A 19,371-nucleotide genomic window follows, 5' to 3' on the forward strand; every position below is an offset into this window, starting at 1 on the left:
GCAGATCAAACCTAAACGTGCCTTGTTTGGGGAGGATTTCTGCATGTGGAAGGTGCTCAGTGTGAGTGCAGCAACAGCAGGAGTGAATTTCGAATAACAGCTGATGGTTGAAAAAAAAAAGGGGATGGGAGGGTCCTAGAGAGGCTGAAGGAGGAAAAACAAGCCCAGCGTCTAAGTGAGTGGGGGGAGGCTGAAACGGGGCGGAGCCACGGTGCTCATATGAAGGAGAACATGTATATTTACTCAAACGAAACCTCTGCGGTCCATGCTGAGCACAGGCCGGATATTTATGAGGCAGACCTGAACGACTTTACAAGACTTGTTTTTCGCCCGCTGCTGGAGCAGCTTGTGGTTGCGCGCAGAGAGGATGCTTTTGTCTCTTCAGCTCACACCTGGAACAAGGAAACAGTGAGGGCTTGTTGTTTTTGTGAGCTTTTGTTTTTAATCCTTGCTTTTGTTCACATCAGAGGCAAAGTGAGGGACTAGATTATTTCCTTTGATCACTTTTAAGGAATGTCATTGGAATATGCGCTTTTGGATCGATCACCGGACTTGGTGTGCGTTTAGACTGTAACCTGTAGCACCACCTGTGAGACGGACAGGCACCAGTACAAGTCATAATTGTCAATTGTGCTCAGACCTTAAGAAGCCATACAGAGGAGAGGACACTGACTTTTAGCACGGCTTCCAGCAGCCTGCACTTATTTTTGCGCTTCCGTTTTTCAGTTGTCTTTTCAAACCTTCATTGTCACAGGTTGCTGACACCGCAATACCAGACAACTTTCCTCTGTCAGATTAGTGCAGCACGTTTCAGTGAACGTGGTTTTACGCACAAAGGACACATTAGAGGACAAGGTGAGACAAGCACACCGCATCAGGTGCTGTGAGGTGGAAAAGAAGATTTTTTTTAAAAAAAGTCCTGCTATCAAAATGACGGACGGTCCGAGACAACGGAGCAGCACAGCGGGCTCTGCCAAGGATGCTGCCGCTAAGGAGTCCGATGGAGGAGTTGCGCTCAAGAAGGAGATCGGGCTTGTGAGCGCCTGTGGTATTATTATTGGTAAGTGGTTGTCACTTGTACTGAGAAAGTGTGAAAACTGTGTTTGAGTGTGAGAGTGTAAGAAACAAAGAGAGACAAAGAAGACAGAAATAGAGTGTGTACTGCCACCTGTGCAGCACAGTGCTACCCATTCAAACACACTCAGTCCTCAGCAGGGTACAAAAGCTGCACTGGGGTCAGATTCCACCATTCAGTGAATGAGGTATATAAAGTTTCTGATAAATATGCGGGTGATTGTTGCAGGCTGTTGTATTTCAGCACACACAGTAAGTGATATTGCTGCAGCTGTGCACCACAGCAGTCACACAGACAGTAGCTGGCCAAAAGTGAACACGTGCTTCCTCTCTGCACACATATAAGAATCTGTGACTAGTCTGAGATATGAAAATGACACCATACAGTCCTAAAACCATGATGGCTCAAAGGCATATTCTGGATACACACACACACACATGCACAATGACAACCTAAAAAGTTGCACACTGGTTTGCTTGTAACTGAAACTCTGTGTAACTCCTTTAAAATGAGGTCAGATCCGTCTCAGTGTGTCTCGCAGCAAGTCTCACACCTTTTGTCCTCAGCTGCAGTCGTTAATCAGCAAAGCTTTCATCATTTCTCTGCACCCTGGCCAGTGCTGATAATGTCCTCAGTCTCACTCATCTCTGATGCTCAGGGGATTTGTCCATTCAGAGCAATTAGTAGACTCACATGACTTTACTTGGCCACAGCGAGATACAGTGGTGGGGGTGGCGTATTCTTGAATATGAAGTGAAGAGTACAACTTTAAAGGGCACCAGAGTCAAAGAAAACAACCTCAGTGATGTAATCAGGAGATTACATTGATTTGCATTGTGGGAAATGTAGGAACTCAGTGGTGGTGGAGTTTGAAGCTAGGATATCTTGGTATCTTCTGCATCAATTTAGACCATTCTTTCCATAATCTGTACAGAGACTGATGTTCAGGCAGCAAGTACACGCTCACTGCCTGGCTTTGCATCTCTTCAGTTATCGATTAATCTGCAGATTATTTTCTCAGTAATCATTTAATCATTTGGCTAAATGAAAGCCAGGAAACAATGAAAGTGCATATCTTTAGTGCATACCTAAATCCCAAGGTAATCATTTAATGTTCTTGTTTTTCTCAGACCAAATATCCAAAATGCTCAAATATACAATTAAACATCAAATAATTATCATATATAAGTAAACTTAAATCTATATTAATGGGGATAAATAACCCAGTGATAAAGACGACAAGCAAGTGGCGATCGATCGATCACACAGACAGAGGGGGATGAAACGTGGCACAGGTTGTCCAGATGGGTCTGAGGAGTGTGTGGTCTCCGTGTTGACCTTGACAGGGATGAAGAGAAGGGAGGGGATGACTCATTCACACTTGTGTTTCCACGGTAACGGGAGGAAAGAAGGGTGCGTGCACTTGGGAATTCCCAAGAGGTTTGCTGCAAGAGTGAAGCTGGGAAAAAGGAGGAGAAGAAAGAGAGAAATACTCCCTAAGTCCTTGAGGTTGCACTGGAAAGGCCCAGTTTTTGCTCTGCCACTGAAGATCAGTAAAGTGCCTGTTAAAATCAGACATCATAATGTAAGTAAGAGATCCCTGTGCACGCGGGCAGCATCTCTTCTCTTTAGCACCACCCTTCAGCACATCTTTGCACCACCAATTAAATAATTCAATCATTTAATTTATCACTCTCCATTCCAGTTCTGCGTATTAATAAACAGGTTGGCAGCATTAAGCCACACATCTCAGAGGATTTTTGTGGCCGTCCAGAGTCCATACACTTCGGCGTAGTCACCAGACTGTTCTTGGCCAGGACTTTCGTCCTTGACCAAGTCATTCATTCATGCTCGTTCAGCTCACATTGTCATGTGGGAGAGAGACATGAGCTCAGGTGACTCGTCTGATCCTTTCGTTGTGAACATGCCCCGCTGGGTTTCCATGAAAAATGCAGAGCACACAAGGACATCAAACAGTTTTTATGGCCTATTGTACAGTGGAGGCATTTATCACTCACACACACACACACATAACTCCAGAAACGTGCAAAGCCAGGAATTGGGATTAGAAGTGAACTTTTGGCCATGTGGAAGAAGGCTCCGCCCTGATAATGCTGTTTTATTAGCTTGCCTGGCTTAGCCATGTCTGAGCTGGACTCCAGTCTGTGTGTTTTTGTAATGGAATTGCTGCATAGACTTTCATTCACATCACTTTAATTAAATATCGACTTTACGTTTATCCTTTTGTCTTTTAGAATTGAATTACATGTCAGAGCCTAAATGCTTAATTGGCAGAAATATTTATGAACGTTGGTTCGAGCCAAAATGTGAAGAAGCTTGAGTCACCGCTGGTCTTTTTATCTAATCATTTTTATTACAGTTAGCATTAGTGGTTCTGCCTCGTAAATTGCTTCAGTGTAATAATAACTCACATGCGTGTACACAGGCCTGCAGGGTCTGTGAGGCTCTGGCTGAGGGCCAGGCAGCAGGTTGCCTCAGCTTGGTGGCTGTTTGAACAGAGATTTCACACTGAGAGGAAATGCAAGAACTAATCTTACAGGGCTTTATAAAGCCTGATTAGGATTATATCATAATGCTGCACAGACACACACATACTTGTTAATATTCATAGCCTGCTGTTGGTGTGAGTGGTGTTTCACTGAGCGGTGGCATTCACTCGTGTGTCATGTGGAGGCCCAAACAAGTAACACCACAGCTAAGTTCTCTCATTGGTTCCTTATAGTGTTCGCAGGTTTGGAAATGCCATCGTAAAGTCATGAATACAATTTCTACACAAATCATATAAGAGGTCACATCCTTAAAAGAACATAAGAGCTGCCTGAGACCATCAGAATTACTGTGTGTGAAGTCTGAAGCCGCAGCCTGTTGCTATCAGAGGACATCAAACAAACAGAAATGTGCTCAGAGAGCATGTGTGAGGCCGAGCGTCTTCCTCTGTGAGACAACAATTCAGTAACAATGGAGGATATGAAAGTATCCCGAGGCATTTAGTTTAGGAGTTGGGAAAAAGAGACGTGAACAGAAGGGATGTGGGCGCACTCGAAAGACACGACGGTTCAGACTTTTTATAGTCTACTTCTGCTGATATAAACATTCAGTGGGTTTGTTCAGTCAGTGGTAAAGCAGCAGCACATAAAAAATAAAGATGTTCCCTCTTGGCCTGGTCGGAGACAAAAGGATGTAAAAAACGACTGCAAGAACAGGAAACATGAAGATTCCACGTTAGTCAGCATTAGTCTCACACTCTGGTGTGAGTGATGATGCACATGACAGAAACACACAACATGCAAGTGTGCACATTTGGCCACCCCAATAAAAGCACCACCTCACCCTTATATAAAAGTTTAAATATCAACTCATCCAGCAGTCACATGTTGCAGCATAGCAGGGAGTTTGCAGTTTGCAGAGAAAAGTGCTGATTCAGTGCACGGCTACTTTTTTGCCTAGATGTCAAAGGTCATGCTCTGAGGACCACTGCCGCCATAAAGATGTCAAGAAAATCAAGGGAGGGGATGGTCTGTTTGTGATCTTTTTACCTTTCACCTGCAACTGGAGTTACATAAGTGAGCGGCTGTCCCTACCACTCGCACATGATGCATATGGAATCTGTTAATGTTGAACAAATTTGCAAGTCCTCATCCTTCAGTTCAGCACGTGGTTTGACAAATGCTCAGCTTTAGATTACACGGATTTGAGAAAGCAGCTGCAGTATAATTTTTTTGCAGAATGGCAGTTGTTGCCCTCTTCAGCCATTTCCTCAAAGGAGAGGGGTGTGGTGTGTTTTAATCTGCAGCTTCCATTTTTGTTTGACGTAACTTTGCTTGATAGACGACATAAATGATCCGTCCGTTGATTAAAATTGTCTCAGTTAAATTTGTGACATATTATTTCAGCACTTCTATGGTTGTATGTTGATGCAGCTAGCTGGAAATATAGCTGGAAGTTATAAAAATAATGTAGTAGCTTTTTCTCTTATCGCCTTGATAAGTTACTGCGGCTGTCTTTAAGTCTTTAACGCAGAATGTGGCAGTATCATTTATACCTTTGACTTTTGTACTGTAAAATGCCACTCGGCCTGTCATCCGGCCTTCAACCATTGACCCTGTTGCCTTTTTATTGGTCGCCGAGTTCAAGCACAGCCAGAGCACAGTCGGCCGAATCTGATTGGAGGCTCCTGACCTCTGACCTCGGCTTTATCAAAGGAGCGAATCCTGTCATGTTGGACCAGAACCCAATCGTCCATCTTTATATCTTTCAGCTCCTCTGTAAACTGCCTGGCACTCTGATGCTCATTGAATATGTCAGGGCATTAACACCCCCCCCCCCTCCCGCCATCCACCTCTCATCCCTCCTCCCTCTTTGCACTCTTTCACCCCGCTCCCTGTCTTGCTCCATCTTCTCATAGCGCTGTGCGTAGTCAGCAGATTGCAGGTTCCCCCTTTGCCTTTTCACCACTGTTAACATTGTGTTCTCACTCACATTTTTTTTTCTCCTTCTCACTTTGTACTCATGACCTCATTCCTTTTCCTGTTTGTTTTCTCTGTCTGAGCACGGTGCTTTTAGGGGAAGTCACCCTGTAACCATCTACAAATGAACTTTTTACTATTTGAAGTTGTAGTTTTCCAGTCATGGTGCACCCTCAAACCACTCACAGGCCCTGCACAAGCAGATGTAATGTGCCTGACTTAAATATAAATAAACTTGTCTGTATAGACAATTTAGAAAGTATAATTGTATCTCATATCTACAAATCGTGTATACTTTTTTAATCCCTTTTTTTTTTAAATCATGCTAAACTGTTTTACATTTATTTTGTTTTCTTACTTTTCCAGACAGCTAAAATTCAATTAGCAGACTTCCTATGACAACTAAACTGATCTTGAACCATAAAGACAACCTCATTTTCAGTTTGTAATGAGACATGACACCTTTTTGTCCTCCCTCTCTATCTCCGCCAGGTAACATTATCGGCTCAGGTATCTTCGTCAGTCCCAAGGGAGTGATGGAGAACGCCAGCTCGGTGGGTTTGGCCCTGATCGTCTGGATCATCACTGGCATCATCACCGCCATCGGGGCGCTGTGCTACGCCGAGCTGGGCGTCACCATCCCCAAGTCGGGAGGAGACTACTCTTATGTCAAGGACATCTTTGGAGGGCTGGCTGGGTGAGCACACACCACACATTCATGGAAACTTTGCCTGCTTGTGGTTGGAAACAGTCAAAGTGACGTTCAGGTGTATTTTCATATGACGCTTGAAGGTGTGATCTGAGTCTGTGGGCACAAAACATCAGAGGCTGCTGAGATAAAACAAAGGAAAGATCTTTTTAAGAGGAGGGTTTTTGGGTTAGGGTGGGGGTTTTGAGTTGCTGTTCACTAGTTTTGATCTAGTAGTCTGTCTTCACTGCAGAAATACGAATTCAAAACATTATTTTTAGTTACGCTTAAGTTTTAAAATGATTTTATTCCATCAGTTATTTTTGCAAAAGCAGGAATCAACTGTTCCACAAATGTTGGCTTCATTATTTTTTTTATCTTGACTCTCAGTTCAGTAAAGTTTGACCCTGACATCATCGTGCTTAAAAGTACTGTCTACTAAGCATATGACCCAGTTTTCAAGAAGAAGGGGCCTCCCAAACAATTAAAGTTCACTTGACAAGGATTTAGGTGAGCATACCAACATGTCTAGATTCCTCTCTTTATCCAGGTGGATGAGCTTTCTGATGTAGGTCAGACATCTTGGTCCTGAGCAGGGGGTCTTTAGCTTGTAGTCAAGTTAAGTAAAAAGATATTAAGCCAAAACGAACTATATATAAAAACTATATATAAAAATGCCCACAGATAAAAGAAGATTCACTAAGAGTCAGATTGACTCACAGAATTACAGATGTCATGCTGCTGTGGGGTGTTTCATCCTGTTTTGAAATTATCTTCAACCCACAGCCGTCTTCCATTCATCCATAAACGCTTAGCTTTAAGGTAACGCTGCTTACAGTAAACGCTTGGGAACTGTGTTCGAATAATTTCCGAGCAAAACAATATCGTTTGTTAGAGCAGATTTCACACACACTGTGCTTTTGCCCAGAGAGTAAATACACATTAGAGCATTGTTTTTTCAACTATCACAGGGTGTTTTTGGGAGAGGAATTCGACCAGACAAAACAGCCAATGATTGTTTTTGTCCCTTTGTACAGTAGCTATCAATACACATCAATGAACTTCATGGCTTCAGATGCTCGGTTTGAAGTGTCGGGGCCACTCCGTTTCCCTGTGCCCTCTGACTAGGATAAATAAACTGTCTTCAAGGAGTGTTTGTTTTTGTTGTCTTGCTGCTTTTGTCACAGTGTGTGTGTGAATGGGGAAGGGTGCAGTTGTGTTTGCTTGTGCACATAAGTCAATAACTGCAGTGAAGGAAATACTTACATCACCTTGTTGCAGCTGGATGAAAGTGGGCTCGTAGAAAAACGGAAGAGCTCGTAAAATTGTGTCCAAAAAAAAAAACTTGATTGGACAGTGTTTCAAGTACAAAGGCTCTTTGTTATGTCAGACTTATGAGGGTTGTGTTACACCCATGAAGTGCAGTATAGACACTGCTATAGATGCAACAGGATACAGGGGGTCGCTATATAAAGTTTGTCAGAGCGGAAAATGAACGGACAATGAAAGTGAATGTAGGAGTACGAAGGAATGGATGCTTATATGTCATTTACCTGTGTTAATTCTATGTTTCCTATTATTCATATGTGTTTTAGCTGGTCCAGGTGGCATATAAAAACTTAACATGCAGAGTAAAAGTACATTTTCCTTTAAAATGGAGTTAAAAGTAAAAAGTTGCAGAAAATGTAAAATGAAACAACCAAAACTTGAAGAACAATTACCTCAAGAAATACGTGGCTTAATGTACTTAAATTGGGAACCAACTGGTGTCTACATGGAAGTTTCAGTCAGCCTTGGTCTCCATTTGAATCTACACTTTTATGTTAAACACACATACACATTCCAGTGAGGCACAATCCCGTTAACGCAGTCAGGTGTGATGATCCTTCTATAAGCTTTCGGAGAATTTCGTGGACAAACCTCACGCCTGGTCTCTCCTGCTACACTCAGCTAAACCCCAGCTCCCGCCTGCTCTCCTACATCATACGTCATCTCACATCTGCAACTCCACACACGTCTGTAGTAAAACCCATAAAGGACTGGGCTGTTTTTTGAGGCAGACAGTGACTAATACCCACGATGTGCTGACATACTGGTGCATCATGATGTTCCTCCGTGACTGCAGCTCCTTAAACAGACTGGCAACCCTCGCAGTTTCAAAAGCTGAATGAGTCACCAAAGCTAATAAACACAAATCTGATCAGTCTGATCTTTCCACTGCAAGTTTTCACTGCAGTGTTAAATAAAATTGTGGGGTAAATCGCAGATGCCTATAGCTAAACATCAAAGCAGGTTAAAAACAGAACGCCCAGCATGGGGTTTCCCCTTTTCTTTGTCTCGAGGACTGCGAGGGATTATTATTTGTATTGCCTTAATCTCTTGGCCTATTTTTTTCTATTAATTGTTTAATTGTTTAGCCTGTAAAATCTCCCAAAATAGCAAAACATACCCAACGTAATTTCCCAGAGCTCATGTAAATGGAAGGATGTATATGTGGTGCATGTACCTCTGTGGTGTGTTTCCTCCTGTTTATTCTCACCTGTTAGAGCTCCTACACATTGTATTTGATCCTGACACCCTGCTGTTTCTCACATGTAACCATAATACCCTCCTTTTTGTCTCAGGTTCCTGCGTCTGTGGATCGCCGTGCTGGTCATCTACCCGACCAACCAGGCTGTGATCGCACTGACGTTCTCCAACTACATCCTGCAGCCTCTGTTCCCCACCTGCTTCCCCCCAGAGAACGGCCTGCGCCTGCTGGCTGCCGTCTGCCTCTGTAAGTAACACGTCAAGTCTGACATGTATGCAGAACATACTGCATCATTTTCCTTATTTGATTTTGGAGTCTTCAGCAAAACTTGCAAGGCTAACACCTGCATGTAGATAAATACACAGCGCCTGTGATGTACAATACCAGTATAACCAGTACTGGGAATGACAGACATGTGTAAGCCGTGTGTCACAATCATGACAGGAATACTCATCATGAGGATTGAGCAAAAAATATTAACTGTCACAGACATTTAACCCTTGGACCTGTAAGAGCTTCCTTCTCTGTTCTGTCTCTTTCTTGTCAAATAAGCAGTGACATGCTCAACATGCTTTGACAGCCGTGTCAACAAGTGCTCACATACATGACAATTCTGTCTGAGGCGAAAGCTTTCTTCATCAGTAGTGTACTTCCTTGGCGAAGCAACTAAAAGCTGTGTGTCCTCCCTGAGTCAGGGTTTATTATGTGGAGATAAAGGAGCAGAGATGGCGTAAAGAAATCCTGCAAAAAGACAGAGAGTACTTCGAGAGGGCTTGTTGAGACAGGCTCAGACTTTGAAAACCAGCAGGTTTACATAGGATTGCATTATTTAAAAAAACAATTGCTGACGCTGTGCACAAATGTTGACACAGGTACAAGACTGTTTGACATACAGGGTCGAGCTGCTGGACAAAATATAAAAGTAGCTTAGATCCTGTAAAGTACAGTGTTTAACGTTAAAGCACATGTTCTGCTGCAGCAGCATTCACTCTGTTGGCTGCAGTTATATCATCAAAGCTACCTATAATACACTGATTACTTAAAGCAGTCACAGACTGGCTGAATTACGGCTTGATTTGTCCAGTTTGTGTCTTGTCTTTGTCCCAGTATTTGCCCCAAAGCAGCCAGAGGGTAGAGTAGCAGTGAGCAGCGAACGCGTGAAGACAAATGGATCAATGTGTTGTCGGTGACATGACAGTGGTGGATTTGAAACCTTCAACAAAGTTCACACTCACTGGTCAAATACTGCAGGCAGCCTTCAGACAGAGAGAGAGACAGGCATGGACGCAGAGGAAGAGTGTGTCCTTGTGGCTGATTACAAAACATGATTGTTCTCTGTTTGTACCCCAACACGACCTGTCAACCATTTCATAATCACTCACCCCTTCAACTGTGATGATGCCAATTGAGAAGGGAGATGGAAAACAACTGTGTCCTTTTCTTTGAGTTGCGCAAACTTTTTTCTTTTTTTTTCTGAAATTACTATTCTTCTACTCTGAGCTCAAATTGGTTACTGGTTTTTGCATGTTCCTCTAAAAGTAGGTGAGTGGTTCATGTCATCTACAGAAAAAAAGGAACTGGTGGAACTGGAGAGACTGGAGCTGTCAAATACAGTTCAGCTTGTCACTCAGTTTTTGTTTGGGTGCTTTAGCAGAAAGTTGGAATCTAGTAGTTGCCGCTGTATTTTTTAAAAAATATATCTCTTTTCCATTAACTGATGTTGAAAGAGTTTTTTTTCCGGGAGGTGGAAAGCACCGGGGACGTCCTGTGACACGCTGTTCTCTGGCAGATGGGCTCAGTTGGCCGCTCCATTTGGCCTGACAATGTGGAAACCTCACTCTCCAAAGGCACAGGCAATAATATGCACAAACTCAGTGAACCTAGAGATCCACTACTTCATCGCCTCTGCCAAAGAAGTTATGTTTTCAGTTTATGTTTGTCATCAGGGTCTGGATCTGCTCCCAGATCCAGATGACACATGAAATCTGTCTTGTCAGATTATGCCAAATAGGCAATTGCATTAAATTACAGAAACACAGTATGGAATATCCAGAAACAACTCTACAACTACATTAGGTAAAAGTAAGATGAAATCTGTGGGAGTAGGTTTAAAATAAATTCAAAATATTGTATTCTAAACTCTGTTTAGCTGGAAATGGGTGAAATCTGCTTTGATCGCTGTTCGTTAAAGCCAAACAGGCTCTGCACTCTCTGAACACTCTGAAGTGTTTTTGTTTAAATTACACACATTGACACATTGACCTATATTCACCTGTCATTTCCATGAGTACCCTAAAGCAAAATGTGCATAGTTCTGACAAGAACAGCTAGCAGTCATTTTATTGCCCAACTCTGATTTTTTTTTTTTTTAGCTAAGCTGATTTTGATTGGCTGAGCCAGCAGAGTGTCTTGAGTCAATTGGACAGATGTTGCCAGGCAGCTTTCAGCAACAAACTTGAGCTGCTGGCCCTTTTTCGTAGATGCTTTATCCTTGTTTTGCAGTTGTTGTTGCAGGGGAAAAGTGGGTGAGAGGTTAGCTGTTTCCCCTCAGTTCTGATGTCATCCTTGTTGTTTATAGGGGCAGCATGTGTGTGTGTTTATCTGCTTCTGTGTTTAGGCATTTCTGTGATGTCTTAAATGTGGCCCTTGTTGACTATTGTATAACAGTGTGCAGGGTATAACCTTTCTTACCTTTCGGACAAATCCAGCCATAACCAGATTAAGTGACAGTCAAACCGGAGGCTTCCAGTCACCGACTGGTCTGGTCATTTCAATTTGCGTGGCAAAAGGTTTTCCAAGGTGTACCATTTCAACAACATGTGTGTGGGGAGGGGGTTCCCTCTGGGGTCCGTCTCTTCCTACAGATGGCAGAGTACGAGGTCATAACTCTGTCATGTTTTCCAGCAGACTTGTAGTTAACTCAGCAAGTTTGCACACACACATAACACATTTTGTATACTCAGCTTACAGACAGCTGAGCGGCCCCTCAGCTCTGTGGTTTGGCGAATGTGTCCTCAGGTGTTTACTCGCAGCCTGCCAGTCTGCAGAGGAGACTGGGAAGGGGCAAATATGTTGTTATTATAATGCAATATGGTGGCAGAAAGAAAATCTGGTTACTGAAACAACTCTGTTTACTGATGGTTGAGCTGAGAGGTTTAAGTTGTATTTGGTGGATCAGTTGGTAGTTTATTGTGTGTACACAGTACACAAATTAAGTCATGAGGTTTGTGTGTGTAGTCCCTCATTTCCTGTTTTTTCTTCTTTTTTTTTTGGAGTACTAGTAGTAGTAGTAGTATTAGAGGCACTCCCCCTCTCCTCACCTCTTGCTCTGTCTGCTGTAGTCATTCTGTTTGTGAGGGAAACACAGGCAGTTTATGTCCTAACTTTTCCTGCCTTTAAACACTCGCCTACCTAAAAACATCATAAACTTCCCCCATGACATCTGCAAACAAGCCCAGTCTTCAAACCCCACTCCATCCATCCGATATCACACATCTAACACTATGTTCATATCAGTGCAGAGCCATGCATGTCTGTTCATGTGCATCTGCCTTTGTTCCCTGCAGTGGCAGCTCAGCTCAGAGTTATTTAATGTGATGAACTGAATCCCGCAGAGTCAACCTGGCCTATTATTTAATGGCACCCTATTGGCCTGAACCCACTGGCCTGTTGTACTCAGCGGTACAGATCAAATCCATTATCTTTGTCTGTGTTAGCTCAGACTCAAGTTGGAGTGAGTTGAAAAGGATTTCCAAAACATTTTCCAAATCAACAAACTGTGGCACGTATTTACTTGGTAACTGAATAAATAAATAAAATGGGGTTGAGAATGAGGTTGTCAAATAATTATTAGGTAATAAATAAATAGTCATAGGTTTTTCCATAATTTTTACTGTCTAGACTTTTTTCTGCAAGTTCTTTTTTGTCTTTACATTTTGAGATGCATGAACAGGATTATTATTATAAATTAAAGTTTAATAGATAAAAGTTATAGAAGTCAGAAAAAACAGCTTGAATCATTGAAGCATATCTGAATGTGAAATACTTTAAGTACTTTGAAAGAAAAACAGAAGTACTGCAGGTAAGACATGAGCTGTAACAGATAACAGGTGAAGTTCAAAGCGATGATGCAGCAGCAGAGTCAAAGGCTGCTGTTGACATGTCATGTCACATATGTTCATGTGTGCAGCTTTTAATCTTTCTCCCTTCACTGACCCTTTCTGTCAAGAAAATTTCAAGGTTATTGCCTTTATCAGTGATAATAATCACTTTCATAACTTCTTCTTCTCTTGGGCAATTTTACCAGTACTACTACAAACAATGCAGTGACAGCTTTTATTTTTTTTTTTTTTTTTTTTTTTTTTTACAAGACCAATAAAACAGTCAACACATAAACCAGTAAGTGCATGTTGTGTGGAATGTAGAGTCATGTGTTTGCTGTAATGTCTCTGATCTTTTTATTTTTCCGACTAATTTCACTCCATGACCTCGTCTTGTGCTGCCAAACATTATTCAAACCAGCAGAAATTTTATTTTAGAATATAGAGGAGCCCCAAAAATATAAAAATTTCAGGCTGAATTTGTGGGAAGGGGTAAAATAAAACCTGATCGTGTGTTTTATGGTCTTTTTGTGCATGTGTGTGTGTCTGTTTAGTGCTGCTGACATGGGTGAACTGCTCCAGCGTGAGATGGGCCACCCGGGTGCAGGACATCTTCACCGCCGGCAAACTGCTGGCCCTCGCCCTCATCATCGTCATGGGCATTGTGCAGATCTGCAAGGGTAAGCTGGCCAAGGCCGTCTGTGCATCCATGAACACCTGGTCCAAAGTACAGTCCACCTGGTGGTTTCTCTGTCGGTGTGTGAAAAGCAAAAAGTCACACACACACATCCACGGTCACTGGGGACATCCATCTCGGACAGTATAGACTCCCCATGGACGCCACAGGGGTCAATAAGTTGCTGGGGCCCTTTTGGTTAAAACTCACATTGCTAGTATCAGCACGCCTGTGTGGGTTAACAATTCAAACATGGCTGAGGGCCAGTTATTACAGCGGCCAGAGAGAGTAGGCCCCTGAAACAACAAAATGGGGATTTCTGCGTGAGTGTTTGAAGATAACGAAGAATTCAGAGGCTGACTTGATGGGAGACCTAGGTCATATATGAGACAGCAGAGTGGAAAATTTGTCATGCTCTCTGGAAACATGCATTTTGAAAGGATTTAAGGAAAAATATAATAACAAAAAAAGATTTTAGTGCATGATGCATGAGTATTTGATAATGTCTCAGTAAATTTCAGGGGATCACAGTGGAAATCACTTAACAGGGATTTAACAGAATGCCTTTTACAACTTGTTTTACACATGCTGATTGCATTAGATGATGATTTTCAGCTGGGTTTTCACAGCAAGCCCAGACTTAAATGGAAATCGGGTCTGTTTACCCCCTCAGCAAAACAACATTTGCAAACCAGTGTGAAATTATCAGGAACAGACCTACTTAGTTAGGTAATGGCATTCAAATTTACACAAGGAATGCAGAAAACCCAAAATAAAGGAGGCGGTTTAATAGAAATCGAGTGGGTTTTCCTGCAACTATAAAAAGCAGAATGTTCCCTGACTGCTGCACCAAATTAAACCTCATGCCTCTTCTCTTGCATTACCTTCTCTTACCTGTAGGAGAGTACTACTGGTTGGAACCAGCCAATGCCTTTGAGCCCTTCCAGGACTATGATGTGGGTTTGATAGCCTTAGCCTTTCTACAAGGCTCCTTCGCCTATGGAGGGTGGAACTTCCTCAACTACGTCACAGAGGAGCTGGTGGACCCCTATGTGTAAGACCTTTCACATATCTAGAAATACTGTGCTGCTGTGGTTAGAAAACTACCCTCCATCAGCACTCAATGTGTCATTGCCATAGGAATATACCTGATTTAAAAGCTGCTTGTAGCTATTTCGGTGATTAGCAGTCGCATACCAACTAAGCTTTCCAGTTTAATCCCTGATCCTTTTTGTTAGAGCTCTCTGAAATGCATTTGACTCGGAAGAAACTCTCACTATCATTCCTAATGTCGGGCCGCTGACCCAGAACAATCTCCTGATGTATGAAAGAGTTTATTTTTTAATTTCCTTTGTATTTTCCATCTATCTCTTTTTTTAAAACAATCCCACAATTTTTAATAACCTTGGTATCCATTAATACACCTTCTCTAAGGTACCACTTTTAATTTCCTGCCTCAAATCCCCCCCTCTCCCTCCTTCTCTTCTGCTTTCCTCCTCATTATGTCTAACTAAATACTGTTTTTTATTGTCTCCATGCAGGAACCTTCCTCGTGCCATCTTCATCTCCATCCCCTTGGTGACCTTCGTCTACGTCTTTGCCAATATTGCCTATGTCACGGCCATGAGTCCCCAGGAGCTGCTCGCCTCAAACGCTGTTGCTGTGGTGAGTAGCTGTGATTGTGACTCAGAGTGGTCCTCTGACTCTATTTGGACTTTGTCGCCCTCTGTTGGTCCCTGTTGGTCCCTGTTGGTCAAATGTGTTGGATGATAACCTTTTTGTACCTCATTAGTTGCTTCTGCGTGTCTGCTTTGCTCACCTGTTCCATCCGTCTCATGTAACCTCTAACCTTCATCCTCCTGTCTTCCATCCCAGACGTTTGGTGAGAAGCTGCTGGGAGTTATGGCGTGGATCATGCCTATTTCTGTGGCCCTGTCCACTTTTGGGGGAGTCAACGGTTCCCTCTTTACCTCTTCAAGGTTAGTTGGCTCATTACTGACTTTCACCTGATGCTCAGTTTATTGGTTTTTGTGAAAAAAACACAAAAAACAAAACTCAACATGAAATAACTCACATTTAGTGTATTTAGAATCAATTTTAAAACAATTTTTGATGTTTGGATGTACTGTAGACTTAAATTCTGTTTTTTTTTCTGCATCTCTGTCTTATATAGATTGTTCTTTGCTGGAGCCAGAGAGGGCCACCTCCCCAGCCTGCTGGCCATGATTCATGTAAAACGCCGCACTCCCATCCCTGCTCTGCTCTTCACTGTGAGTTGTGTTCTCACCCCTACGCTCCTTCTCATTATCTCCTCTGGATGAGTCTGGTTCAGTCTCTTGTGATACAAAATTGAAACCTCACAAGACCTCGACCAAGAAGCAGCATCTTGACAAACCACAAACTGTCCTTCTTTCTCCCCAGTGCCTGTCCACTCTGCTTATGCTGTGCACCAGTGACATGTACACTCTCATCAACTACGTGGGCTTCATTAACTACCTCTTCTATGGAGTCACTGTCGCTGGGCAGATTGTCTTGCGCATCAAACAGCCCAACATGCACCGGCCAATCAAGGTCTGTTTATGTGATGGGTTTTATTTTATTTTATTTATTTATTTTTTTTATTTTAGCTTTGTGAAGGCCTGTACCAGTTACCATGTATAGTGGATCTGCATTTCATTTAAACTGTAATATTCTAAAGTACAAAATTAAACTGCCTGACTGTGGAAATTAAACTGCCTGACTGTGGAAATGTGTCCCTTTGTTCCCTCCTCCAGGTCAGCCTGATATGGCCGGTCATTTACCTCATCTTCTGGGCCTTCTTGCTCATCTTCTCCCTTTACTCCGAGCCTGTGGTGTGTGGCATCGGCCTGGCCATCATGCTGACCGGCGTTCCCGTCTATTTCCTGGGAGTCTACTGGGACAACAAGCCACAGTGCTTTGATGCCTTTGTTGGTACGTTAGCTTATCCTGGGCTCCATCATGTGGTTTTGGGCATTTTTTAAAAAACAAATTCATATTATTATACTGTATGTGTAGGCAAGTCTATAGAATAAGTCAGCATTTAGGGAAATAAGCCAATTAAAGTTAAAGGGAAGAAATTAAACTCATAATTTGAATTGCCCTTGCCCTTGATCCCATTATTGCCCTCTTCCTAAAACTTTTTGTCGTTGTCTCCTTCCAGACAAGATGACATACCTGGGCCAGAAGTTTTGTGTGGTGGTGTATCCAGCCGAGGGTGATAGCAGCAGCAGCGGGAGCGGAGAGGAAGGAGAGGAAATGAAAGAGGCCAGGTCTCCTCTCTCTAAGGAGGACGGAGACAACCACAAGTCGGCGGACTGCTAAAGTGCACGTCTTTATCACCCACCTCCCCCAAAAACAGGCAAAAGCAGACGCACATGTGGGCGCACTCATACACAAAGACACATGCAAACATACATCACAGTTGGTAGCGGACTAACTGATCAACACTTGTGCCCCCACATCTTGTCTTCAACATATATATATATATATATTTTGGTTTTCAGCATTGTATCAATCAATAATTTTTGTGCCAAAAATAGTATGAGATGTTTAGAGAAACATGACCTCAAACTTTTCTATCTGGGGTCCTTCAACAGTGCAATAAAGAAAGGTTAGTACCTTCCAACTCCTCATTATGTGTTTAAACATGCACATTTAATCATTTACTACTCTTTATCATCATCAGCAGCATCATCATCCTCACCCTGCTTCTGACCCTCTCTGTCCCCTCCACACACTCTCTGCACACTCCTACTGTAAAAGCAACATTTTGTTTTTTTTTTAGTATTTTTTATTATTATCAAAAGACTCTTCCTGTACTGTGATGGCGACACAAACACTTTTTGTTTATTTGCTTTTGTTTTTTGGTTGATTTTTTGGGTTCTTTTTTGCCACATTGTAAATTTTGCTTTGTCATACATTCAACACACCAAAGCTGTACTTTGTCAAAGCAGAAAATCAGATTCAGATCAAGTCATTTCATGTTGTGACGTACACTAAGTACTGTTGTTTTGTTTTTAAAGGTGACTGTGATTCCAAAATGTTTATCTGGTTTTTTTTTTTTTTTTTGTAATTGTGATAATTGTTTATATCATTTTCTTTCTTCGTTATTTTAGTTTTAATATGTTAATTTTAGTTTTGTTGATATTTTTTTCTATTCAGCATCATATTCATCTTGGGCCTATTTTTTACTCTTGAAACTGCAAAGGTGAACACCTGAGAACTGAAGTGTGATCTGTACTTTGTATTTGTAAATGTGCTGGTTAATGATGCACAGTTCTTATTAACTGCCTTAATTAGGATATGTTCTGTACTTGGGTGCCATTATAGCTGTGTTTTGACTGAGGTGGAGAGATAGTTAATCCTCATACTTAGGGGACAAAGAAATTGTCCGTTTTTAAACAGAGCTGAGAGTTTTGAGTTCTTGTGTGGACACTACACAAATAGGTATCCCGTTAAAACTGCGGGTGTAGCAGATGACATAGACAACTAGAAAGAATACATAGGAAAGACATGATAGTTTTCACCACCACGTTTGCATCGTTAATGTGCAAATCCCTACACCGACACGTGAATGCCCGTATGAAAACAGTTTAACAGAGGCATTGACTGTCTTTCATGTTTTACGGCAAAAGTATTTTTGTAGCTTAACATCTAGCTGTGTTTAGATTTTTTTGTGCTTTATTTAGATTGTAGGAAAGAGAGCTTTACTTTAAAAAACATATTTGATGCATACAGTTCACTAGAAATTATTTTATAGTGCAATATTAGTACAGGCACCAGCAAAAACTGAACATACACCCCTGTATGAATCCATTCTGTGCTGTGTGGTTATAGTTATGCATCTATACTTATGCTGTATGTTATAATAACAACACCTCCATACATAAACACACACTATATACTTTAATGTCTTCTGTCTTTCTATAAACTGTTAGTGTCTCAGGGCATCCCCGCTGCCTTCTCCTTACATACACTGCCTAAAACCTCCAGACCACGAAAACTCTACAGATTTGACTCATTGCTTCTTTTAAATCCAGTCTGTTAGTGGTAAATGTCTCTACTGGTGCTTTTAGGTATTTATTTCCTCAGGAGTCTCAATCTCACACCCAATCCCCAAAAAATCTTACAGAGGATGTCAGGTGTAATTTTAACTATCAAAGTACCATTAAAATTGGGCCAGTACTGTAAAGGTTGCTCTTATTATGCTCTAAGGGGAACAGGGTGTCTTGGATGTCTTTACAAGTACAATGATTGTGTGTTGTGCCTGTATGGTTGTTGTGTATTTACAGTATGCACAGATGTCATGAAAGTCTGTATATTGTCTCTTCGTAAATAAAAACCACTGACTAATGTTTGACATTGTAATTTAGGTCCTCATTTATTAAAAAAAAAAAAAAAGTGTTCAGTGCTTTCAACAATGAGAAGACATAAACTGTGAAAAACTTTTAGCAAGACCCTTACTGTGCATCAATGAGGCCTGAACATGTTTCCACCTCAGAAATCAAATGCTGCAGCTTTGTGTCATATAGAATCACAAGTTCTGAAAATGTAAAGGAAGTTCAACAGCGCCGATATATTTGACTCACGTCTTGTTTTCTTGATGCTCAAGGTTCCCTTATAAGTTGCAACTGCCACTTCTTACTTAAATTCGGACCAAAACAAGCATTCAAAGTGCTGGAAATACAAAACGTCCCATGTTGTGACAGTCATTATGTATACCAGTAATCTAAGGAATTCTTTTCTTCTCTCATAGAACTACAGTACCCTGCCTAATTAGTCTTAATTCTAATAA

General features: G+C 41.8%; 1 protein-coding gene across 1 annotated transcript; it reads left to right on the forward strand.

The window, feature by feature from the left end:
- Positions 1–248: 248 nt before the first annotated feature.
- Positions 249–18,934, forward strand: slc7a8a (solute carrier family 7 member 8a). The gene is made up of 11 exons (XM_041031399.1): positions 249–1,060; positions 6,055–6,259; positions 8,875–9,026; positions 13,435–13,560; positions 14,457–14,610; positions 15,098–15,221; positions 15,432–15,535; positions 15,730–15,826; positions 15,978–16,127; positions 16,331–16,508; positions 16,738–18,934. The coding sequence occupies exons 1-11, from the start codon at positions 931–933 to the stop codon at positions 16,896–16,898; spliced, it is 1,581 nt and encodes a 526-aa protein (XP_040887333.1). The 5' UTR covers positions 249–930; the 3' UTR covers positions 16,899–18,934.
- The last annotated feature ends 437 nt before the right edge of the window (positions 18,935–19,371 follow it).

The sequence above is a fragment of the Toxotes jaculatrix genome, chromosome 23 (assembly GCF_017976425.1).
Source record: "Toxotes jaculatrix isolate fToxJac2 chromosome 23, fToxJac2.pri, whole genome shotgun sequence".
NCBI lineage: Eukaryota > Metazoa > Chordata > Actinopteri > Toxotidae > Toxotes > Toxotes jaculatrix.

Coding starts and splice junctions, on each gene's coding strand:
- slc7a8a (XM_041031399.1), top strand. CDS start 931: ATGACGGACGGTCCGAGACAACGGAGCAGCACAGCGGGCTCTGCCAAG. Junction 13,561..14,456: donor CATTGTGCAGATCTGCAAGG/GTAAGCTGGCCA, acceptor TCTTACCTGTAG/GAGAGTACTACTGGTTGGAA. Junction 16,509..16,737: donor GTGCTTTGATGCCTTTGTTG/GTACGTTAGCTT, acceptor GTCTCCTTCCAG/ACAAGATGACATACCTGGGC.